Source organism: Trichoplax adhaerens, genomic scaffold, assembly GCF_000150275.1.
Source record: "Trichoplax adhaerens TRIADscaffold_8 genomic scaffold, whole genome shotgun sequence".
NCBI lineage: Eukaryota > Metazoa > Placozoa > Uniplacotomia > Trichoplacea > Trichoplacidae > Trichoplax > Trichoplax adhaerens.
This window is the reverse complement of record NW_002060950.1, coordinates 2,004,654-2,032,111: the sequence shown is the minus strand read 5'-3', so window position 1 is coordinate 2,032,111 and position 27,458 is coordinate 2,004,654. Positions and strand designations below refer to the sequence as shown.

General features: G+C 31.4%; 3 protein-coding genes across 3 annotated transcripts; all 3 read right to left on the bottom strand.

Moving 5' to 3' along the window:
• Positions 1–1,579: 1,579 nt before the first annotated feature.
• On the bottom strand, positions 1,580–8,015 carry TRIADDRAFT_58656 (uncharacterized protein; the record flags this gene model as incomplete). The annotated part of the gene is made up of 17 exons (XM_002114590.1): positions 1,580–2,217; positions 2,352–2,370; positions 2,468–2,541; positions 2,640–2,670; positions 3,343–3,377; positions 3,580–3,631; positions 3,889–3,920; positions 4,132–4,170; positions 5,121–5,160; positions 5,234–5,295; positions 6,207–6,264; positions 6,547–6,623; positions 6,934–6,977; positions 7,069–7,155; positions 7,416–7,468; positions 7,603–7,665; positions 7,959–8,015. 17 exons carry the CDS (start codon positions 8,013–8,015, stop codon positions 1,580–1,582), a joined length of 1,461 nt encoding a protein of 486 aa, XP_002114626.1.
• A 9,348-nt stretch (positions 8,016–17,363) lies between these two features.
• Positions 17,364–18,710, bottom strand: TRIADDRAFT_58655 (uncharacterized protein; the record flags this gene model as incomplete). Its single annotated transcript, XM_002114589.1, has 1 exon — positions 17,364–18,710. One exon carries the CDS (start codon positions 18,708–18,710, stop codon positions 17,364–17,366), a length of 1,347 nt encoding a protein of 448 aa, XP_002114625.1.
• A 1,072-nt stretch (positions 18,711–19,782) lies between these two features.
• On the bottom strand, positions 19,783–25,859 carry TRIADDRAFT_58654 (uncharacterized protein; the record flags this gene model as incomplete). Its single annotated transcript, XM_002114588.1, has 6 exons — positions 19,783–19,837; positions 21,094–21,229; positions 21,697–21,847; positions 22,036–22,152; positions 23,093–23,322; positions 23,840–25,859. The coding sequence occupies 6 exons, from the start codon at positions 25,857–25,859 to the stop codon at positions 19,783–19,785; spliced, it is 2,709 nt and encodes a 902-aa protein (XP_002114624.1).
• Positions 25,860–27,458: the final 1,599 nt, after the last annotated feature.

Here is a 27,458-nt window from a genome sequence, read left to right as displayed (position 1 = left end):
ATGAATTCAAAGTTGATTTGATTTTCGCCTTAAGGTATTTAAGGCCATATAAAATACAGTATGCTATTTCTGAAGCATCTTTCTATCTTTATAGAGATTTTTATAGAGCATAGTTAAAGGCTCATGACTGATGTGGGAAATGATAGCATATTACAACTGGTATATAACAGTATTATGATCTATGACAGCTCATGGATACTTTTCCTTTCCATGCTAAAACTACCTTAATATATTTGGATAGTTTTTCTTCAGCTTCTTGACGCGTTAAATTTGAATGATACCAGCTATGATCTTCTAGCTTCTCAGAAAAAAAATAGCGATAAAGAAAACTTACAACAATTGCCAAAATTTATCTGTAGCTTATTAAATTAGAGATATGTTGAGATTAAGTTATAGAAATTTATACGCTGTCCTCGAACATTTTACTACGTCGTATTAGTTCAAAACTGTATAAAATAAATCAAAAATAGCTTGATTTAAAAGCAGTTTCTCGATTTATTAGATTATAACAAGGTGATTACCTCCGATAGATTATGTACATCAAGATCAGCTGCAAACGCAATAAGACATTAAGAAATCCTCAATATACATACGTGTAGATGAATATTATGGTCATATTACTAATACAGTACAGGTCCTGCCCAAGTTTGCTAAATTGCAAACCACTAAAGTATTGAAAACTATGCAGTAACTATACTATATTACTACGCTTTCATGTTTACTTACCGCTAAATACCGTATAGATCTAAATAAATTGATTATAATTACCATGATGATGAACGGATGATGGATCTGTCGTAGCTTCGGTTATATCATCATAATCTGAAGTTAATTTAAAAATTGTTACATCATGAATATTAACTTTGCAAAATTGACTCTAATTGCCACTATTTTTATAATAAGTCGAAGATCAACGTGAATATCAAATATTTGACCTTCTTTTGCTGTATTGGAAGTATTTCCATCATTGTAGCGATCAAAATCACCTGTCAAATACATAGTTTGATAGCATATTCGCAACACTTGATTTGTCATCAACTTTATGGAGCTACAATTAATAATAAAATCAACCTACCTTTATAAATCCCTTTCGGACGTGCCTTGTTCTTATTTCTATCATATTAAATTAATCAAATCCAGAATAAAATATTAAAGGGCTGATCCTGATTCTAGATTGAAATATAATTTATATGATATCTAATTCATCTAAATATAATATCGTTTTACAGTTTGTGTTGCTTCTATACCTACATTTTACTGTCATTTGTTGCATGAGTTGTAGGGGAAAATGCTGCTTTTTTTGGAGTGAAATGCTCTTGATTAGATGATTGAAAAGTAGTGGTTATGAATTTCCGTGATGATTGGGGCGAAGCTGAGCCCAATTTATTAGTTTGCTCACTTGGCTGCCGGATATTAGTAGCTTGATTTAATTCTTCCCTACTACCAATAAGATTTTGTGCTAGAGCTTTTACCTTTCCTGTTACTGGCTTCTTAGATACTGCAATTGGTGATGCCACTATAGGTGAATTAGATAGATTATCAGAATTAGCTACTCGCTTAGGGGCGATCCTTTGACTGTCTAGCTTCTTTTGGCTTTGATGACATTATCAAGTGCTGATGATGGAGATATAGCAGATTTTGCGTTTTTTAATAGCTCCAAGCCTTGATTTGTTTGTTTGGGGACTTTTTCGTCGCGACTGGGGTAATTTTGATTTACAAATCGCTGATCTTTTAGTATAAATGGACTACTTGCCACGTTGTGATGGCCAGGATCAACTTCAGGTAAAGTTTTTTTGTTAAGGTTAGATTGTCCTTTCTCAAAAGTTGGATTAGCTTTGCTTTTACTTGTATCGGTAAATATAGCATCGTCCGATTTCTCTGAAGATCTTTTCTCCAGCTGGCCAGTGAGCTGTTGTCGCAATGGTTTGACAAGCTTAGAGTCTACTTGCTCTGTGAGTTGGCGAGTTTTTCTCGCCGGTGGGCTGTTATGAAGTGAACCAGCCATTGATTTAGCTTGTGCAGTTGCCAGGTTGGACTTATTTTCATCAACCTGTTGTTCATATTTCTGCATTCGCTTGATAATCACCGTAGCTTTCTTCTTCAATCTTCTTGGTGCTTCTTTACTAGGCTTGATAACCTCATTGAAAATTTGATTTTTCTTCCTTTCACCTCCTGCAGTCTTTCCAGTTTCTTGCTTGAGATAACCTGTTGCTGGAGCTAAGCGAATGAGTCCTTATTAATAAAAGATCATCAAAGTGGCTTAAAATCAAGGATATACAAGTTGATAGTATTTTAGGATTAAGTTTTACGTATGATTAATATATGAGTAAGTAAATTAATTGTCTACTTACAGATTTTCGCCGATAAGTTCTGAAACAAAGGAAAAGTAAATAATTAGAAAGTGATATATCAAGCTATGATAGCCGTATTGGAACAAACTTTTAGATATTGCAAGAATTTTCTCTACCTGTAGCGCTTGGACAGAATGATTCTCATATGTATTAGATTGAGCTTTATTTAAATTTTGTGTAGCTTTTACATCTAAAATAGGCACATATCCCATAACAATTTTACAGCTTTTGTTGCGAAAAAATCGCATTGGTTTGACGCAACTCTTTTTAAATTTATTTAACCTTTACCTTCATTTCCTACCACATAAAGATAATCGTCCTAGAAAGTATTAATTTTTTATCCTCAATTTCACTTAATCTTTTGCATTAACTTTTACGTCCAGTGCTATTTTTACTAGCCTTAATAAATAAATTGCATATGCCTATATTATACTATCATTGCAAATAAAACGGTAACGAAATACCGTAAGAACGGTCATCTAGTAAGTATGACGCCTTTCAAAAATAGTATCGATATATTTTTAAACAGTATATTTTTATCATGATTTAAAAAGTTGAGACCCATGCTGTAAAAACTGAATGTCCGCTGTAATTAAACATCATCACTAGCAGAATAAATGCTAATATTAATTTTAGATTTTACAAGAATAATCATTCTACAAGTTACTGCTGTTTTATCTCTACTACTATTCGCCCTCAAAACGCTCCATAAAAGTAAAGTAAGCGGAAATATTTATGTAATTTTGATCACGACATATAGATCAGCGCAATTTCAATAATTTGTCATCTAATGCAAAACAAAGATAGATATCTTACAATGTGCTAATAGTTTTTTAGTAATCCCTTATCAACAGAAGACGTTGGAACACCGATTAAATCGTTAGAACAAGTGTAAATGTATCCGAATGAGGGTTAGAATAAGCAGATAATTATTCAAAATATCACTAAAAGGTGCTAATGTAACGTGTGTCTGATTGATAGTTAGCCTAACCTGATATGATTTAGGTTTCAGCGACATGCGTTCATCTGTTGTCAGAAGAAGTAATATTCAGTTTTGACAGTAATCAAGGAGAAAAGTACAAATATAAAGAAATTGATCTCGAAATATAATATTTATATTAATGATCACGCATGGCAAAATTTTACGAAAAATTAAAATTCTACTGCATATGTAAATTGCAGCGGTAAATTAAAATTTCACGATACAACAACTCTACTAATATCATACATTCTTGAGGAATTTGCGAATAAATGTGGGCATCTTCGTCCTTAGTATTGTCCTATAAGAGATATATTATTCCTAATTTATAACTGGACTTTCATTGCATATAAAAAAAATCTTATTGTATTACAATACAACTTTTATTGAATAAAGCTTGACGCAAAACAGCAGCGATGGTAAGATGAAAGCGGTTCGCATCTTATGACTACATATTTCACCATTAATTACTGGGATATCATTGATTCATCACCGAAAATATACTCGTATTTTTTAAATTTCATATAAGAAAATTTTAATTTCAAAAATTATGCTTACCATGGTACTAAGTCTGATTTTGGCATCATGACCTGCAATTGCACAACCAGTCAATATAATTAACAAATATTATACGCATTCTTAAATCGTTAGAAATCCTATATTGGGCAAATAATCTCTATTAATTTCTACTAGACTCATACATAAAGCGATTCTTAATATAAACATACTGATGCTATAATAATATAGTTTTAATAAGTATCTATCTATATACGGCATGCAGACTTTTAAATTGATTTTTACCTTTATTGGACCGAATAATTACATTCTGTTCAAGATCCGCTGTAGAAAATAACAAATAGAATCAGTTACCTTATCTAGTAATATTTGTAATTTTCTGAAAAAATAATTGTCAAGCCAAAATGTTTCATATCTTTTAAAAAAAATAGAGGATGAAATAGCTTTAGCCATAGCTCAGAAGTTGCTACTTAACAGTACTACTCGCTATGATGTTGATTTAATTAAATTATGGAGTAATATTTGACAGTACAGTAGACAGATACCATAGGTAAAGAGTTAGATTGCCACCAGTTATTCAAAATATGAAGACATTGCAGTGTCGATCTAGTTAAATCGTACGGTAGCGCCTGTTAATGAAAATTAGAGTAGATACACTACGGAATTTTACCGCTTGTTGCATTAAAGTCACAAGGCATTATAACATAGTACTGTACAGTATAAAGCTATTTAAATCATGACATAATATCTGTTATTCGAAAATATAGTAGGTGCACTTTGAATTGCTATGATAATAGGTGTACTTTAAGCATTTATTTCCTGATTATAGTTAAAGTAACAGCGCATTACGGTATCGATCTTGTTATGTTCTGAGGCCATATTTGTCAATAGATATACAGTATACCGTAAGTGCTCTATAAGAATGTTTCTTTGCTACTAGATGGTCAGTATATACTAAAATGGCAATCTAGCTAAATCGTGAAATACTATTTGTCAATAAGTAAATGCAATTGAACATTATGAGATGACTACTATGTTGCTACTTTATTTAGTAATAATTAAAATTATTGCAAGTAGCATAAAGTTTAAAGTCGTTGCTAATTTTTATATAAAAATGGTATCGTTACGTTATCCTTGGGTAGATTATTTAATGAAGGTTAATAAAATCTAAATCTGTGAATAAATAAGTTTCGTATCTCTTATTCAAAAAAGTGAGAAACATGATAAGGATTTTAGCTCAATTTACTAAACCAATGTAATATCAACGGACTTACATTCATCGATCTCTAGCTGAATTGGCCCATCAAGGCTAGCCTTTAGCAACATCCAGTATGGAATCAATCAGAATAAATCATCGATATTTTACTATTAATATTGCGTCTTTTACCTCCGGATATTTATATACTAATTGATCGTAAAGTTGACTGTCGACTTCAATAGCTTCAACATCTATTAATACAAAATACCAAATATAAGTCAATTTAAAATGGCAGTAATAAACCTAAACAATTATGCAATCAGTATAAGTATCCATAATGTCTAGTTTAAAATTGCATGCAACATACACCATGAGTACATATATCAAAAATCATTAAGTGTATTATCCTATAGAGAAGAAATGTAAATTTAGTACGTTAGTAGGTTATTACAAATGTAAAGGTAATATATGCCTTGTATAGGAAATGATTGAATGGAAATATCAGTTAAATGTAGTAAATTTACTTTCTGTAGGCTTAATTTAATTGCAAATGCAAATTATGACTTATTTAAAAGTTTAAATAACAAATATCTGTCCATATGCGATGCTTTAATCAAAGTAGAATCAGTATTGCTGGATGTATACAGATTTTAGGATCTCATTAAAGAGCAGCTGTTATATGTAATAATCATTCAACGGTAACATTTTATTATGTTAACGCAATACCATCAGTAGTTTTACTAATAAAATTTAATTCAATTAAAGGCAAGATTCTATAAAAATATTTCACGATTGCAACATAATAAAACACACAAAAGCAATTTTATTGCTATCTGCCACATTTTTTGCGACACTGAGAGGTACTTATACACGTATATATAGTGTTTCATATGCCATGCTGAGCTACACTTCAAGAATAAGCGATAGATCTCTAGAAAAATATTTACTATCTTCATATATCGATTAATTTCAAAAAATTAAATACCGCTATTGAATACGATCAATTTTTCCTTTGCATTTTATCAGTGTAAGTAAAATTGACATTGATCGGATATTGATACCATAATGAATTACTTTATTACGAGTTATTAAAGTAATAAAATATAAACCACATCGTGCAATAAAAAGTAGAGGAATACAAGATACATTAAATTGTAATTACCTGGTTGATCAATTTCTTCATATAGTGAGTTCGTTTCGCTATTACTTAATTCAAGTACCTGTATTTGAAGCGTATCATTAAATTTATTTCGGTAAAAATTATACCAATAAAATTTGATCTACACTACATAGAACTAAAGATTCTATAATTGAGCATTTTTGATGACATAGTTTGCTGAATAAAAAGTCATGAAATCTAGGAATATTATTAAAAATTCTCAAAAGTATTCATTAATTGCCGTTTGATATTCTAATGTTACTTTGAAGCGTAGTTATTATTTCTAACAATTCGAGCTAGCAATGAGAAATAACAGTGAATATGTGAATCCATATTACAATACCTCGCCGGGAGCTGAAGATATAGAATTTCGATCATATTCACTAATTGCTGATGGTAATTCTGTGCTCTTAACCCTTTCTGTGGAGTAAATAATAGATTATTCATTTTATTAATAGGCATATTACATCGCCAATCTTTCATTCGAATCAAATTTATATCAGAAATTCACTGAGCAAATAATACTGCAGTGATAGCATAACTATTGTACTCTATGTGATGAATTTAGGAACATCTCTTAGTGCATGATGACTAAAGATTTTTAGTCATATTTCAAATTAAAATGTCTGGTTAAGTTTTCGATAATTCATACATTATAACGAAACAGAATCTACGACTTTTGAGTGCAATGCAATCTTAGTAGTATAAATTCTTAAATGACTAAACTTACTTCGATTTACGTTCGATTTCTTGGATTTATGAATAATAGCCGAACTATAAAATCATTTTTAGTGTCAAATGAAAGGAATATATCCACACAAACTAATTATATACAAAAGTAGCGGAAAGACGACTATGATCTTACAAAAATTTACTAATTAAACTTTCTCGTCCATATTCATGCTTAACTGGTTTTGCAATGGCAATCGAAGCTACAATTGTCGATAAATTCCTGAAAGAAATGAAGGATTTAAACTTTATAATAGCATGTATATCAAATTTTTAACATACGTATAATACATGGAGAAATCGTATTTCTTTTTAGAGCAATATTATAATAAAAACTGTTTTCGGAAGCTCTCAACTCTTCTTCTCCTCGTTAACTAGATTTAAGTATTAACTACACCCGAAGTCATTATTATAGGATTTAATACGTAACCTAAAGCATTTCGTATGATATTCCTTCTAAAATGTGCAGCGAAATCTATGTACCTGGCGCTTTTATCAGAAATATCCAAGTATTTCAGCGTTGGCATATCTAACGTCTATAAATCCAGATTTAAGATGTTTTGTTTGCTGTATCATTCAAGATACTTATACTTTCAAAAGCAATAGCATAAAACCCTATCGAATAGGCTAGAAATTATAGGTAGTAATTTATACTTTCGCTCACACTTACCATAAACGCATTACCATCAATGTGATGATCCCTAAAAGGACCTATGCAGTCGAAAAATTGATGCTACAATAAAAAGTAATCGAAATTCAGCTATATTAAAAATTAATGTCACTTAAAGTGCCATGAAATGCAACTCAATTAAAACTTTTTAAAGTAAATTTCATTTGAACAGAAATACACGATTATAATAGCGATTTATTCACCCCTAACAAATAAAATTTCAATTAATCTTACAAGTACACAATTGATACATCATCGAGTCCAATAAGATAATGATCTTATTAGAATCTTATTAGGAGAAAAAGATATACCTGCTTAATTCAACAGATAATAATCTCACAGCGCTTATTTAATACTTTAAAAATTCGCGGAATTTCAAAACCACAAAAATTAGCTATTGCAGGCCAATACATGGTCAAGTTGCTCAACTATGTTAGTAAAAAGATGTAAGTTGCGATATTTATATCAGTATCATTGTTAAATATTAATTATAGCCCGAGATTAATTAACGAAAATAATATAGCCCTTGACATATACTGTAATTACTAGATCCGCATATCACTCTCCATCTCAATATTCACCTGTAAATTCTAGTGTAGCTGTAATTCATCTGTAGGCAAAAAGAACTTATTCTCCTATTTCGCGTATAATTTAATAGTATAATTAATGGTTTTCACTCATTCTACCGTAGAAAGATTAATCTTAGTGTTATGTTCATACTGTATTGTATTTGTTATCAATACATAGCCTACATTAATAAATCAAGATTTAGACAATTTCCTCTAATATAGTTAACTTACTTAAATTATTTATTTGCACTTGTGTATTACTTTATAAGGTAGACAGTACATATTTGCCTAGTCGTTAGGGCAAGCGTAAGCGATCTGAAAGGCTTAAGAATTTTGTTAGATTGAATATTGCTACTCATTTGTAACGTGTCAGTTTATTCATAAGTCTAATTTTTACATTACTCATTTTCAACGCCTGTCTTTTCATAATTTAATACATTGACTCAATTATTCCAATTAGTGAATTTATACTTTTATCTCCAGATTTTAATTGGAACAGTTAACATACGCATCGACCATTAAATCATTTCTTAATGTAACTCTGTAATTATCATAAGCCACCTAGTAGGTAACAATTTGATGTACTATAGCATAATACTGTGTTATTCAAAAAACAACAAAATCGGTGTACCGATTCATTAATCTGCTTGAAAATGGCGAGATTTTATCATATATTCTATGACTTAGAATGACATTTGGTACTACAACATTACTACGTGAGTTTAATCTCTAAATTATTTAAAAATAGCTAGCTTTAAATTAGATTGATGTTTTATGCAGTAGTTTTTCAGTTGTAATATCTGTTTTCTATTAAACTAGAGACGAATGTAGTTAAATCGGTCTGCCCTACATAGTTTATAATTCACCCAGTGTTACCTAATTGAATAGTGAAATAAGGAGCATTAACATTATGTAGTCAGAATCTTTTAATCAGATACTTGCCACTTTAATGCTATACGAAAAATCACTGATGAGGGTATTATTAATATTTTTACGCTAGAACTATTAGCATGTAGGAATCCATTACGCTTCCGATAATGCAATTAAATCATTAATGATGCTGGAAAGCTTCGCGATTAAGCGAGTTACTCTAATGTAGTTGGAGTCGTGGATGAGAATAAAAAATTCTTTAATATTGTGGCGACTTTCACACGCCATTATCGTGGTGGTAAGTTTTAAAATTGGTGTAGAATCTTAAAGTTTTTCCCCATTTATGTTTAATCCGACTACAAAAGGCTAAATTTGTTTTGTCTTGTAATTTTTACTTTTTTGCAAGATGAGTAGTGTATTCTTAGTAATATACATCATTAAATCTTTATATCCGAAAGTAGAAACCAGGAATAGAAATTAAAAAAACACCAAAAGTCACGGATTGAAAATTTACACTGGTCAAGTCACTTTATAGCCGTGAATATAGTCTGAAGGATATCTATCGGTATACCAAAATGGCACACTTAAAGTATAAAGTGTCTACCAATGTATCGATTATCCATGATGATATCACTTTTTTGTTTATCATAATTATCTTAAGAAATGCATTTATCCGATACTGTATCCTTTTCACCAAAGCTTAATTTCAATGGTCAAGAATGATTAGTGACAGACTTTACGCCTAAAAACTTATTTAATCATCTTTTTTAGAAGATATTTACGCTAGTTTATAGCATGGTTATGGTCACATAAACTAGTTGATGGCGGCTAAGTATAAAACATTCGAATGATTTCTGAAGGCCATCAACACAGATTTAAGCTAACATCATCTTATAATTTAGCAAGAATAGTATAGTGAACCAGATAGATTACTGAAGAGCGTTAAAAGAAAGCAGTCAGAGCTTTTTCAACTTTTTATAGGTCTGCGTACGTATCGAAAATTCCTGTTGGATGTAACTACGATGCTACAGCAGTATTTCGCGATCTATAATATTTGCAACTGTCGTGTTCCTGAAGAATTATCTTTTATTCAATATAATTTATTCAAGTATTACTGAAAATTTTCAGTGCATGGTTTTAATGTCGATCAGACCAATGAATTCTATTAGGCCGCTTAATATTTATTAAATCATTCCGTATTAATTTATCACGAATTTTATAAGTGAGATGACTTTCAAGAGCCTATTTATTTGACTAATATCAATATGATAGTCATAAAAAATGATATAGACGCAGAAATTTTCGATGAACACGAACAGAAAATTTTTAAAGTTTAATATTAATATCTGTTAGCTTACTTTAAAGAGAAATTCAATAACTTGATGATTATTCCAAGACTTTACTTCATCAACTGTGTATAAATCAGCCATACCAGTTTACAATAAGTAAGTCACAGAATTTTCAATTGATGGTATCAATAGGTTTCCTTCTAGACCAAGTTTAGTGACTGTTATTCTTCATGTATTTCAAGCACACTAAGCCCACAAAGAGTAGACTCAACCAGGATAATTTGCTTTATTTTTAACCTTCGATTCTACTTCTTACAATCACAACTAATGATCTAGCAATAATGATTTGGAGGAACTACTAAAGTGCAAAGTTCATATTTACTTCCTAAGATCGAATAAAAATGGCATCAGTGCCCATAGAATACTCAAATTTCAGGTCAAATATATGGATAAAAAGTACGGTAACAATTTATATCTAGATAAAAGAGTGTTGTTTACATTAATTTTAAACTCTCAGACCCCTTGCTGGTAAACTGCCCATTGCTTTAGCCATTAGTATCTCAAATCATAAAGTTATCCTAATGCGATGATAAGGAATCTAAACTACCAGGATTCAATAAATAATCCTAATGTCAATATCAAGTTGACCATTTCGTCTAAATACTTACCGTAGTAAACCTATCATATTATAGACCACGCTATATTTGTTAGATTGCGCGTTAATACGATTTATTCCTATATACAGTATTAGTTAATTAAAGCATGTAATATTTATGGTACATTTTAGATTTCTATTATTTCATCGCGTTAAATTCGATATTACCTGAATTGAGTAAGTTGAAAACCTACTATATTTGCAGGTTACATAATAATCATGATCGATTAAAATTATAATGCTCCACGAATGTGTTATTTACACTAGTTAATTCTACGTGTTAATACTGTAGTGGATTGTACTATATATAATAATTAATTCGCTGTTCTAAAATCTTGTAATTTGCGTTGTAAATGTGAACGCCGCAAGGATATAAGCTGCCATTTTTTAATCCATAAAGAGAGGGTTGGAGTACGTAGTTAGTTTTATAATAACTTTAATTACTTGTTCAATTTCCTATCTTCCAGGCTAAATGAGAGCAGTACAAACCTTCAATATAGCAATAAGTGAACTACTAAGGCTGACCTCAATTTTAAATCGTACAAGCCACAATGCAATGTGAGTATATACGCTTGATATAATTCCGCTTACAAGTTGCAAGAGCATATACCATATCTACCTTTGCATTAGTGATGCTACCGGTACGATACTTATTTAGATGACTTGAATTAATATAGAATGATAACAGAAATATACCAATAGCTACCTTTATTAGTATTCACCACTAATTTGTATGAAACTTTTGGAACTCTTTTACAACGTAAACGTTGTAATACTATAGACAACCTTATAAGAGGAAAATAACAGCCGCTTTAATTTGATTGTAGTTATATAGAAGGCTAAGCTTTGTACGCTTAGAAATTTTGTATTAATGAAGTTCTTCGACATTTACGTTATGATGCAATTATAGTATGCTTCTGAATGATAAAATTTCATGCTTTTGCAGGGTTTAATGGACATTTGCTAGCGTTAATGGTAGTAACTGAATTAGAATATTGATTTTATATCTAGTAATTGCAGATATTCAGTAAGTGTAAGTACGCTACCTGTCACCGACTATTTCCTGACAAGTTTACTAATCTAACTTAAAGCACTTACTTTGAGTTACTTCTACAGATTACTACCTTAATCTACCGAAAGATCTAGTAAGAATATAGTAGCGCTACTATAACGTGTAAGAACTACCCTTGTAAAAGGCTTACAATCAGTAGACACGCCGTACTATAATCTATAAAACAGCTATACTATAACACCGAAACACTGTCAGTAACAATAATTTCTTATAATTTACGGCAACGTAGTATTGTAACACTACCAAATTTATCGTTAATGGCAATCAGTCTTCACACAAATGTTGAGTACAATCCACTTTACCTCAAATCGACGTAGCTACACGAGATAGTATCATGGACGTAATATTCTCATTTAATAAATCGAGTTGAGTCCATATTCTTAGTAACAGGCACAGCAAGTACAAGAACGCCGTGATGGTATTGGTATTCTACGCCTGATATCATTTATCATCGTAAGTTTTGATCTAATTATCTTATGCAAATAGACATAAGTCGAATTTAGGCGTATTAGTGCGGCTGTAACTACTGGAAATTCTTTTTAATCTATTCGTACTGTGGAATTTAGGAAATTTCAATACAAACTATAAGTTTTTCACTGGACACAAATATCGCTAAGTCACTTTCGAAGGATTAAAAGCAGCAATTAGAAGATAGGAAAGTAAGGTTTTTTCGTATTGTAAGCGTTTATTTGATTACCCCATTCTTGAAAACGATAATATTGAAGGTTATATTACACAATTTTGGCTAGACCAGTTAATTCAGTACCCAAAAGCAGCTAAACGACATGTCTTTTACGTTTTTAAACTTCTTTACTATCGCAAAGTAAAATATTCCATACCAGTAGTATGACAAATCTATTCCTTTAGTCTACCTGTCATTATTAAAAAATAATAATAATTCAAATGAACGGAAAGCATGAAATTGACAAATAATTTAAGTTAATTACTAACATGAAATCAGACATACGTTGTACAGTAATCACTGCAAGTTAATGCTCAGGCTCAATCACTTTAATAATTATTGAACCAAATTACGAAAATTTAAAGGTTAAAAGCAGAAAGTTAATACCAACAACACACACGCACCTACAAGCGAGAATATTCCATTCAATGAAAGGAGAAATGTTATACTTAATGAAATTAAAACAGCGGTAAATAGTAATTCCTCCAGAATTGATGTAAGTGATTTAGATTTTCAAACTCTAAGATTTTTAAACGAAGCCTAGCTTATTAGTAGAATGGATAAATCTAGTTTTATCATAATTAAATCATTACTAGTAGTCTCAGAAATTATCTAGGCTATTAATAATTAAGAGTAATATAAGACCTGATAAGTTTATAAGCATAAAAGCTGCCAAACCCAGGAATAAAGCAGATAAAAAATCATAAAAGAAAAGCTCGACCGGAAACTTTGTAAATGACAGAAGGCGGATTAAAGGTAGGAAATTTTTATTAAGCTATTGTTACAGTGTTATATACTGTATTACAGTAGAAATATCAATGTTAGGAAAATTCTATTAGACTATCCTTATTTAGTTAACTTCTAATTTGGATATACTGTATTTTAATATAGCACTGACTTTTTATGACAGTGACACTTATACACATACTGAAATTAATAGTTCTAATAGGGAATGCAAATCATCTGCTTACAGTTCGAATCATTGTGATTGTAATTTACTTATGGTAGACTGTAAATTATCATGGAAATGTTCCGTGATAGGACATATCGTAATCTGACTATTCTGTATTAGTCATTATATGTCTATGTTCGTAAATACTGTTGTCTGCATTAAGGAAGCAGTAGCTAAAATTAATATCTAATTCAGTAAATGATTCTAATGTTAATTGTATTAACTATGACTCATGAACTATTGAGGAATAGTACATAAATGCAGTATATCGTGAAATAAAGAAGAATTGTCCAACTTAGTGTTTAACGTAAAATACGAGGCGTTTAAGTCTTTGTGTAGTCTACTAGTAGAGCAAAAGTGTTTGTGATAGTGCAGATATCGTTCCTTGATACGTGGTTCAAGGAATTGACTTATTGATCGTATATTGCGTTATCTTGTTGCAAAGCTGTTTTGTGACAACTATATAGCTTTGAATTAGCTTTATTATGGTCTACTAGAATTTCATAATATTTGACCATACTACGTACGGCTAACAATGTAATGCATTGCATAAACTACGCTAGATTGAGTAAAATGAAATACCCACTATTTTATAATGTATTCGTAAATATGCCAATATGAAAGTAAAGTTAACTTCGTCGCCAATATTAATCGCACTTTATCGAGCTGATAACTCTCCTCATTTACGTAACAGATGCTTACTTTACAACGAACTTTATAGAGACTGGCTAAAATATTAACATTCGACAGGTGGTAGTAAACTATTTTAGAGTCATAACGACTAGCCGTTGATTACTATATCAGTTACATAACCTTGAAAATAGACATTCCCTGTTTATATCGCAGGAAATACTAGACGAATTTGTGCTCTTATTGTTAGCAGGGAAATGGCTTTTAGATGAAGAATAAATAAAAGTAGAGCATTCAGCTACAGTACACTCGCCAAATAGTTGTAATTGATGACATGGAAAATTGTAAAACTATTAATTAATTACAATTACGCATATATGCGAAGAAATTATTGCTATTAAGTAGCGAGTTCCATGTGAAAAATTACCTTATCTTCACCTTAGTAGGATTATGCCATTGGCATATCTTTAACAGAAATTATCAATTGGTGAAATTTCAGTCCTACTGAACACTGGTAAATGCCATATATCGTTACTAGGCTATACAAGTTGTTCAATAGTACATGAAGGCGAACGGAATTGATGCGGCAACTCCTTAATGATTAATAATGACTTGAAGAAACTTAGATCGATATGATTAATTGATTATTTATTCCTTACGACCTTATATTTTTATGATCATTAATGAATAGAAGGAATCCATTTCCTTCAGTGGAATGATTGCAAGCAAATGTGGATCAGAGCCATTTTACAGGCAGACAAAGACAACAATTATCTTTATTTTAATAAAAAAATAGCATGGCAACATTAGACAACTTACTGTTGGGATTAATTTATGTATCATGAAATTTTCATTGGCTATAGATAGGAATACAACCGAGTCGACAGGTTACATTAACGACGAAACTTCCTAATTGCCTGATTTGTAAATTGTAAGTCATGCCTAACAGAAACCGATGATGGCCATAAAGATAGCCAATGTTGAAGGAGCTACAATTGTTATCGCCGTCATTATTGAAGAAATCTGATGTTATTTTCTTTCTTTTCACTGACGATAGACCACCTAATGATATTAGCCTGGACCGTATCTATACCCAAAATAAAATAGCTTTAATGGATGATGAAGGTATTAGATGTCCATATATTATTTTACTTTTAATATTAGTATTAGCTGGGACGGTGTTATTGCATCTTCTTGATAACATTAAACAAACTAAGACGATATCGGAAAGTAATTACGAGAATATCATCGATATACTTGGCTGCCGCTGAATTTTAACACAAAATTGTGGAACTGAATATAGAATACTCCTATATTAAAGTATTACTCTATTGGAGATGATATAAACGAGCTAGCAATGACGAAATTTTTATTTTTATTTTAATAACAATAAGAACCCATACAGAGTACTTCTAATTAAAATTAACTAATCAGATAGCTAATTTCTAACCCAAATGGCTGCTAATTATGAATATGTGGTATAACTATGCCACAGTTGATGGAATATAAATTAAAATTCTGTATCAATGTTGACATTGATACAGACATCGTTGATTGGTGAAAGATAATGGTTGCTAAATAAGACTAATTAAATTGAACGTCATTATCCACATTATTTAAAAATCAAAAACAATAATGATTGACGGATAGAAATTGTTGTTATAAACTTATACTACTATTACCAAGGATTCAAGAAACATCTTTCCATTATGCTAAATCAACACCGTCTCACAAGTTAGCTTTGGTAGCTTATGAAGATCAAGCAGTTTTGCTAATACAACAATTTCTGAATCAGCAGTATACGAGCAGAATAATGGCTTAACAAATATATTATCCTCACCTGTATTAACCTTCATCATAAACCTTTCAGAATCACTACCTTCAAGATGGCTGTTGATAAATTTTTATAGTATAGCTCGCAAGGTTTTAAAGATGGACTGATAAATTTTACTTGATATCATTCTATTTGCATGGCAAACGGCATATAAATCTTAACATTAGATGAATACTAATGATATTTTCATTTGAAATATTTTGCCCTTCATAATAAGGCCAAATCGTAATCGTTTCCTTAGAAAGTTTTAGTTTTTAATTGCATCTATGTCACAATTTCACTTCTGCGATAAGGTAACGTACAGTAAAAGTCTAGAAGTAGCTACTGACTTGAACGCCCTTTTACTCAACGTTAAACACACACAGCAAAACACTGTAAAGATGAAACTTTTATTAGCAAAGAAACATCTACAACTTTTTACAGCACCACTTAACTCAAAATATTCCCGTTTATATAGGAACCGTCTAATTTGTAAACAACAACAGTATTATTATATCTTACTAGGAGAAACATCTCGAACTGAGATGTTCCTTACATAGCTTTTCTATCAGTAAATATTTTGAATCTCTTACTCATACTTAATCGTAATCTAAGCTCGTAGGTTGCATAATTCAACTATCATCAAGTGAACTTGAATCATTTTACTGCTATCTATCGCACAATAACAATCATATCAAATATGTAATGAACTATAACAAACAACATCCACGTTAAGGCATTACTTATCTTACCTAGCACTACAAATATGGATATTCTCCATACTAGCTACTACTGTACTTATTAAACTATCCTAAGGACAAGGCAACACCGTAACAATCTAATATAAGAGACGCAGGAGCTGCCCAAGCTTTCAATAAAACCCAAAATCTTCTTTCATTAATTCTGTCATTGCTTTTTCATGAATACTACCGTAACGTACTTGAAGTAACCATGGCATTATGAGGCATTTATTTTTGTTCATTTTTATTTAGGCATATCTTTTCCATCCATAGAGTATTTTTACCATTTAAGAGTGAATAATAATTTATACCGAAATTTATTAGTTAAAACTTTAAAGCTCAAAATGAAGTGAATAATGCTAATTTTAATTTCTCATAGCGTTTCTCTGAGGTTTGAACAATCTAAGTTTGATGACTTTATCGCTTTGCAATTTAACATAACTTGTGTTAGATAAAAGCTCTAGATACCGCTGAAAAATAATTTCTCCTTTATTGATTACGTTTTAAAATGTTAAAAACATCGCATTTGGCTTGAAATATGGTATCAATTTTACCAGAAAAAACATGTATAATATTACCTTCTTGCCGAGTTATAACACCACGAAAGTCTGCCTCTGATTTCTTCTGTATGTTGGGCTTTGATTTTATCGATAAAGCATAACCTTCGTAAGAAAAGTACCGATAAAAGTCAGGAAAATAATCCTGAAATGCTTTTTCAAAATCATCCTTAAGACCAACTATCTCTTCTTTTGATAGACTGGACTGATGCTGCCTAGCTTCAGAGTAAGTTGAATATTTTTTTATTGGTGTCAATTTAACATGCGACATAATATAGAATTGCTTGCTAGAAGACCCATGTGGTCTAAAATAAAATTCAAATGGATCAATGGATGGGAATTCACCATCAAATATTGAAAAACTAAAGGGTCTCTCATTTTTTACTTTCGAGGAATAAATCAACTGTATACAACTCTCATACGTTGCTGATAAATCCTTGATTGGCTTATAAGTATTATAGGTGCAATTGATGACATAATCAAAGGATTCTGTACGATTCTTAACTGAAGCAATCGATTTCTTGTCAAAAGTATAATACGATACATCGACCTTGCCATCGTCTTTATTCTGTAAACAAATTACTCTGCTATTGTAAGAAATATCCACACCCAAGCCGGTTAATACTGATCTAAAATACTCACGAGGAAGATCTACATAAATGGTTCTTTCGTTGGTATCTACCATTCCTTCTATATTTTGATACTTAATAAGATCAGTCGCTTCGATATCTTTATAATTTAAGCCGCTCTCATCCATTATCTCTTTGTACTTGTTGAATCTGATTCCTTCTTTGACTGATTTACCTTTATTACTAGTTGGTAAATCTTTTGAGATAGCATAGATTGCAGAGGATTGCATTTTAGATAGAGCAGGATAATCTTCAACGAATTTTTCAAATCCCTCTTTGCACTGCAGTCTTGTTGTAACACTTCTAGGATAATGAAATCCTCTATGTAATCGAAAAGTATTCAGTGCAGAGGCTCCCTGAAAAAGATCATCATTTGCTTCGAAAATTTGGACTGGATACCCTCTAATGGATAGTGCCCTTGCTAAATGACAACCATACCAACCTCCTCCTATAATGGCAATAGACTCTTTTCTTGCGTTATTACTTTTGCGGCCATGAACAGTACTGATATGATCCAAGCCGTACTGATCTAATAATTTTTTATAGGCTTTCCGAACATTATAATTACTTTCATAGTGTAGGCAAGGAGCTTGAAATCGTGGCTTTCCGTTACCTGGTATTGACAAATACGCCGAACCTTGAAACTTCATTTTTTCCTCTTATGACGAGATGATAACTTTTTTTATGTATACGTATGGCTGAAATTTTTTTGAATCCAACTTTAATTTTTAATTTAATTACAATTATTCGCCTTATTTATATACCTTTACCGTAACTTAAATACAGCAGCTACGGAATCTTCTTGAAGGGTTATTGAAATGTTAATAAAATGTAAAACTATAACAAGAATTGACAACCAGTAAGATACAACAATTAACTATTTATCATTCATTGTTCAACTGCTGAGATTTTAAAAGTACATTTAACCCCACGAGAATGGATGACCTTGTTTTTAAATGACTTTTTCTTTATTTCAAAGAAATATAACCTAGGATAAGACTACCTGCTGTGCAATGTAGAGAGTGATTTCATTGCATACGAACGCTTGCACTAATAAATTCATTCATTTAGAATGGGCAGTATCACGCATTCCATCTGGATAAGGCACGAACTGTCGTTAAAAATTATAATGGGAAGGTCGTGTAGCTATTGAATTTTTTTCCTTAATGAGTTCTAATATTCTTTAGCCATAATTTTATACATATTTTTAGCATAATAGCAAAAAAGGACCCGCTGACTAAAAACACGCGCCATAAACTTCCGAGACTTACATGTTAAAGAAGGTTTAGATAATAATATTTAATGATTGTATAGTATATTATCAACTGGATATACAGTGCCGTACTTTCCAACGTTGTGTATTTGAGGTAAAAAATGTCTAATCAAATTTCACAAAATGGAAAATCTTTCATTGCACATTAGAATTTATTTCTGCAATTTGTACTTGTGCCTGATTTACGCTGTAGAAGTTTGGATCTAGTTAGGCATAGGCACTTAAATTTTAAGCTGTGTTGTATCCTCGTTGAGATTGTTATTTGAGCGTATCCGGGTATGCGTTCTAGAACTGGTCCCTAAGTAATGCCTGAAAAGAGGCAATCGGGTATAGGAAATAGTTTCTTTGCACTCTCTCGACTTTATTCAATTAATCCATTTCGAAAAATGTAAGGCATAAATATGCGAGTTTGGCAATTACAATAAAACATGATCAGATTAAAACGACAATTAAACTGAATCTATTAAATATTGACTACGATCTTCAACAAAACGTTTTGCTAATCTACATCATATTTTATTATAAATGATTTTTAAATTATCTGCTAACATGAAATCAGACCTACAATATTCGTAATAAGGTTATAGGGCAATTACTTAGCTTAGTAAGTTTGCACTTATGGCCTCATCACTTTTATTAATTATGAAAACGAATTACGATAATCTTAATCGGATCAACATCGAACTAAGTAATGATAATGTCTCCTACTAAGTTAAAATTATTATTATAATTACTAAAAAAGGAGAAACACATATCGATTTAAGCTGTGGTAGAAATGTTAATTCTAAATTTTTCATTGCCGGTAATTATCTTTACTATTCACGTCGTAAATTCTTAAATAAATAAACCGAAATAGTATATTTGGAAAATAAGTAAACAAAAATATCTAGTCGTCATAAAACTGTTGCTATCAATAGATCTAAGAATCTGTTAACTACGATAAATAAAAAGATCTAATGAACAAATAAACTGCATAACAAAGAAAAAATTGAGATCAGAAGTAGAGAAGGCAAAGGAGCTTGACTGGAACCTATTATGAGTGTGATTAATAAGAGCAAAATTGAGTAAGGATTAATTAATGGAATAAAATCTGGAATGATTTCGTACTCAAATTCATCAATCGTAAGCAATATTACTGATTAAGCTAACCTATGACAGAGCACACTTGCAGAGGTATATAATCACCAAGTCGACTTGAGTTGCTTCGAATTAGTGAATAGATTAATGATGTCCTGGATGCAGCATTGTAGCCTTATTACAAAACACATTAGGTTAGTAGCGGTTATAGTCATAATGACACTGTAATAGTGTAATAGACTTGATCTAATGATACGCTCGCATTAAGTCAGGCACAATTAGCGAATATGCCACTTTACGAATTCTATAATAGATCATGCACGCAAAATCAAAATAAACTTACGAAAAAAATTCAACGAGTACATTTCAATTTGAAGAATCGTAATAATGTTATATTCTGCCACTAACCTATAAGGTAAAATTTCACGTCTTGGCAATCTTTTTTACCAGAACTTGACGTTGGATATACAATGTCGTAACCATTTCCCACAATAGCTTTAATTATTGACTTTAAAATTGTACTAAATGTAGATAGATAATGCAATTAAAACATAGCTTAAATTAATGTTGATCATTTTCCATACTTTAAAATATTACATGCAACATTAATAAATGATAGCAATATTCGTTTCTATCCATTTATATACATACAGTATAATCTATAGGCTTACAAGTTGACTTACGTGTTATATTTTTTGGATGCAGTATTGGGTAATGTGATTAAAGCAGAATGATTCCCAACTTGAGGGATAATATCAGCACAAGCAATCCGGCCCCCGCCACTATTTGCAGCATGGATTACAATTGATCTCCCAAGAACTAATATTTTTTAAAATTAAGTTCAACTATTTAGGACTATAATGGCTTCCTTAAATGCTCTAAGTGAAAGCAAAAAAAGTCTACAACCCATTAATTGTATTAAAAGATCGGCAACAATTTACTATTAGAAAATGAAATCATAATGATATCCTAGTAAAACATTTAACGTATGGACAAATTAGATTTAGTCTGCATGAAGACTGATAGCAAGTCTAATAAATTTTGTTATGCAGGACAATATGGTAACTGAACTTAAGCCTTTAAAGTGTATAATACAGAACTATGAGCATTTTTACTCCAAGTTAAATGAAGCTCCCGTCGATAAGATGACGGACGCTTGATACAGTTTAAAAATATTAAATTTACACGGTATGAATGGAAGATTAGATATCTAAAGTTTCAAGCTAAATACGTGAAAAATTAAAGACAAGTATAACTATGTATTTTTACATTGTTAAGTTAGCTACCTGTATAGACGCCACTCAAAGGTAGGTAAGAGTCCGTAGTCAGATACTGAAAGTTATCTGTAATATTTATTTGTTCGGATTTACCACTCGAATCGCCAACCTCACAACGTAAATAATTGCCACGATTGCATTGTTGCGTATATGCAGGTTTCTTAAATGATTACATCAAAAAATTACTATCAATAAGATCAAACTTTATAAATCAATAGTTTATTCGGTTAATATTCATTAGTAATTTTAGATAAACACTGTTAATATTTTCAGAATCTATATTATCATAGTTAACAATTGTTACTTCAGAAGATGTACAACTTTTGCTTAAAAATTTGTCAGTCATACCGTGACGTTAACCATGAAGGGATTGTAATGGCCTTCAGTGCTTGCACATCGACCCTGGCTAGCAGTAGCATCATTATTAACCGGTGATTCATGGACATGCCAATTATGTTGAATAGTCTATTGATATCAAGCAATGATAAATAAATTTTTCATCCTAGATATTCGTGTATTCTTTGGTTGTTTTTATAAGCAGTATTAAATAGGTTTTCAGATGGAAAGCTTTAATCTAATGCGATTATTGCTGAAAATGAATTCAATTAACTATTTGGTAGATTGCTCTTACAACTATTTGTACATACAATTGGTAAGGATTGATTTCGTCGAATCTGGATGAAAATAGTTGTTTCGCTACTCCCATAACGTTTAGAATATATGGTCTGGGTCTAAAATAGCGAAGAAAAGCAGTAGCATCAGTCATATTTAATACCATATCGACGATATCTTCACTATTTATAAATTACATGGGTGACGAAGAATTATCGTAATTACGTATATGGTCTTCTAGCATATTCATTCGATTTGCTGATTACGTATATTTAAGGTAGCACGATATTATCTGATCTGATTAGAATGGCTGATCTGTTATATGGATATTATTCACTAATTTTAAGCTAATGTATAGCAGCGTCAAATGACCACTACTTAAATCAGCTGCTGTAAAATTCCTAGATATTGCGATAATTTTAAGAAAGCATATTATCCCATTTTTCAACTATTACTAACTGACTGTTTGCAATAACCTAGAGATGATACTGTACGTTTCGATAATTCAGTAAATAATAAAATAATTAGTTAAATCTATTTTCTAGCATAGAATAAAAATCATCGGTTACATAAACCATTTATGCCTTCCAGCTTAAATAACATCTAATTTATGATATTCGGTAATCTTAATAGAAACTTAATAGTGAAAGCCAAGTCATAAAACGGCATATGAGTAGAGTTTATTTTAAATTAAGTAGTTTGATTCTGTAATGTTGCTGTACAGTATTTGCAATATTACCAAAGTAATACTACCAATCGCGGCCGGGCCCTTGAATATTGCGATTCCACTTACGACAAACGAACCCGGTATCTGTGTACGTTGTAAAGTCGCACACTGTTTTATCTTATCATTTGCTATACCAATCAGTGCCACTGATCTTCCAATAACACTTTCCGTACCAAACAATGGTAGATTGGTATCTTGAAATTTTTCTATTAATACCAAAGCATGATTTAATTTTATGCCAAGTTTACCAGTAAGATTGCCGACAGGATACTGATCATTTGTGCTACCTTCGATAGCTACATAAGGGAAAGATCAAAACACAATAGTTAGGCTTAAAGGATAATAAAACAAAGACGGGATGAAAACTCTAACTATATAATACTAAATGCAGGCAATGTTATATTATTTAATAAACTATAAGTCCACATATACTATACCTTACAGCTTAAATGGCAGTCCTAAGTAATGTTAGTGCAATATAATACCGTAGATATGTCGGAATTATTGCGGTAGTATACAGTATAAGCAAATCGTATCGACTAACGCTTGCATAGACTATACCCATGATATTATTAAGTATTAAACTTTATATTGTTCCTTAATTTAGCGTTGTAAATAAATTATGTTAAATAGAAAAAACAGTAAATTAACAATAGAATGTTCTAATTTATTTAGAACCATATGACATTGATGGACGTATTTAAAAAGTTGTCATATTCATATGATAAAATCAGTCTTTCCTAAAGAATGATTCTAGTAATTTAATGTTGATTCTAAACACTGTTAAATATTTTTATTTGTACGATTTGATACCTGAAGATACTTTCTGGAATGGGTTAAAAATGTCGATTGGATCACATTTTGGAGTGCTACCAATATAGCTAGCGCTAACTTCTGAGTTTAAATTCTTTAAATTTAGGTTCACTATAGTAATAGCAGCAGGATCAACTTGCTGAAAACTTATTTTTCCATATTGATTTAAGTCAGCCGTGGCGTGACCTACTGCAATTTCCATTATTTTACCGCACGAAATCCGGCCAGCACCATATTGCTTCGCATGAACTACCACAGATCGACCAAGAATAGAATTTTTACCACTTAATGGTGTATTAATATCATTATAATAGTAACGATTGACTTGATCACCTATACTAATTCCACCTTGGCGTGTAGATAAATCTCCTAGCTCACACAATATAGGATTTGCTTTACAGCGAGCTTTATAGTCGCTAGCCGAAATGTTAACATTGGAGGGGTTATAATGACCTGCGGCACTAGTACAACGACCACTTGTTGACATTGTATCCGTCAAATAACCTTGAGTATGAACGTGCCAGTTATGATTTACGGAAGGAGAATCTCGCCCAGATTGAGAAATGGTGATATATATACTAGTATCTGCGTACGGATCATCTCGATACTGTGTAAAGATGATATTGCCTACAACAGGAAATACCAGACGAACTTGTGCTTTTATCAATGGTAGAGAAGGGTAATTTAAAGTTGAACAGATCCAATCTCTATTTGCAGATGAAGAGCGGATGGCAATAGAGCGTCCAACAACACTAAATTCGCCAAATAATTGTAGTTGGTAATGCAAGAAACTGCTATTAACTCCTAATTGATTGGTTAAATTTCCAAATTTTCCTGACAAATCTCCAATAGGTAATAGATTCATTGCGGAATGTTGATTTATATTCATATTAGTAGGATTATATATTTGGCCAAGTCTTCGGCAAGGATTATCAGTAGGTGAAAGTTTTAGTCCTACTGGATACTGATAAATACCATACGTTGTTGCTAGACCATTCAAGTTATTTAACATTACATGAAGGCGAACAGGATCGAGTTCAGAGTTTTGTTCAAGTCTGATCGATCCTGTAACTCCTTGACTATTGACAGTGGCTTCGAGAATCTTCCGATGAATTCGTTTAACTATTCCACACGACTTTATGGTTTTGCTACTGTCATTAGTAAACAAAACAACATATTTTCCTTCAATGGAGCGACTGCCATTTAATGGAAGATCGCGATCATTTATCAATAGTTTATTCTTTGTTAATGTTGGATCAACGCTTAGATAGGCATGTTTGCTAGTAAGTTCTCCGTTAGGCGCATATGCAGCAGATGAATTACAGGTATCTCGAATTTGCCATTGGTAAACTCTGTTATTTTCATAAGAATGCAGTGCCGCTAAACTCAAATATAATGTAGTTATAGATGTACTTGATGATGTTATGGGTTGAACTTGGTGAAACAAAACTCGACCCTGAATCTGACCATGCATTCTAGAAGACATCACAATTGCTACACCGGACCCAAGCAGACGAACACAGAGCCATTTACTATTATCCTGAATGATCATAGTTCGCCCAGCAATTGATAAATTACCGCTGAGATTAAGTAAAGTATCTTGAAATGTTATTTGGCCATGAGTAGGAATAAAACCATATCTACTAGTTAAATTACCGACTGGACATGTTGTGAGCTGATTTTGCATATCACAAGTAACTCCTAATGGAACCCGATGAGGATTATAAATAGAGCCAATGTTAGAGGAACTGCAATCATTATCTCCATTGTTGTCGATGAAACCTGATGTTATTCCCCATCTTGCGGTAGAGTTTAGGCCATTTAATGACACTTTTATATTAACGGATGATGAAGGTGCTGATTGTTTGAACGTTATTTTGCCTTTGATAGTTTCCCCATCAATATTAGCCACGATGGTGTTATCACATCTTGCCGTTAATGTTAAGCAAGCTAGGAGGGTGATTAAAAAATGCAGGAAGGTACAAGTCAGACATTCTTTCCACAAGATAGATTTTATCATGGTGTTACGTAATTAAATTTAAAATCACTTGCAAAAGTATCACACACTTGTGATTTAGAAGACAAAATCGATTGCTATTTGTGATGAAATGCAATTTTTGTTAACGATATTCGCCTGTACCGATTACCTATTTAATTAACTAATCGGATACGCATGATTGCTTATATTAGTAGTCGTCGGATAAAACTGTATTTTACAATATAGTACGTAAACTTTAAACATAATCAAAAAATCAATGAAGACGTTGATAATTGCATATTCATACAAGATTATGTCTGTTAATAAAAGAAATTAGAAGGACGAGCTTTGTACGTATTGTTTAATTTCGTGACGATAATCATGATTGATAGATAAAAGGATGGTTGTGGCAATCTTAAGTCCTTATTTATTCAATACAATATCTTCCTATTATCATACATCAACATTGTTCAGATACTATATCCCCTCCTTTTTTTTATCCTTTAGATGTTCAATTTATCACTCGAAGCTATATTTATGTTTACCGATTTTTCTGTAGCATCCTGTCAATATTGAATAGTATGACTGCAAAATATAGGTTTTCAATGCTTATAAAAGCTATAACGCAACATGACTTCCGTTTGAAGACATTAATTGTTTGAATAGGTAGGCGCAATATGCGACTTCAGAAATTAACTGTAATGCCTTACAATAAATGATAGTCGTACCAGTCTCTGAATAATTATTAATCGTCTATGTTGTCATCGTTGTGATAGATTGTAGAAAACAAAAGTTTTAGACCAGGAAATCAAAGCTATAACATTGGTTGTCATCTAGGTAATTGGTATAATTTCATTTCAGATATCAATATCCTACTACAGTAGTATTTATCTATCTTTAAGGCTAAACAAAATAGAGGTACCTCTATGCGAAATACAGCTTGACTTTAATTTAGGAACGTTAAATATGCAGTTACATAAGTAAAATACATTCTTGAAATCAAATCTGTCATCTTATAATAATCAGATAATCGTATAAGTCAGCTGGCAATTAAAACTTTTATAATTTTCGTTTTAGCTATTGAGGTGAAATCGTAAAAATGATTAATTTCAGAGTAAGTAATCAGCTCCGGAATGTTTATTATCCGCATAGATAAAATGTAAAACTGACTTCACTCTTTATCGAGTTGTTAGAGCAGTATTACCCTCACTTGTACTTATGTTATTCAGCCTCCAGCTTTGCACAAGGCGCCTTAACAATTAATATAATTATACATTCCGTCCATCTCAAATTAGTTAGGCTGAAAGTGGATTAACTTTGCACTGTTAAGATTCCATTGTAAGCGATCGTAGAAATGACAATTCTCATAATTACTGTCTGATATCTGTATTGACTTTTCTCGCTTCTCTGTGGGTAGCAGAGATCGCCCGATTATAAATACATTTATGTGGCTTTAAAGTATATAAGAAGAAAGTTCTTCACTACGTCAATAGGGTACTGCGTTTAATTCTGTTTTTAATATACGTCTAACGTAACCACACCTATCTCATGCCTCATCGGATGATATATATAGTTTAGTTTGCGCAATAAAATGTTCGTCATACATGCGTAATTATTAGTAAGTAAATACAAGTACTACAC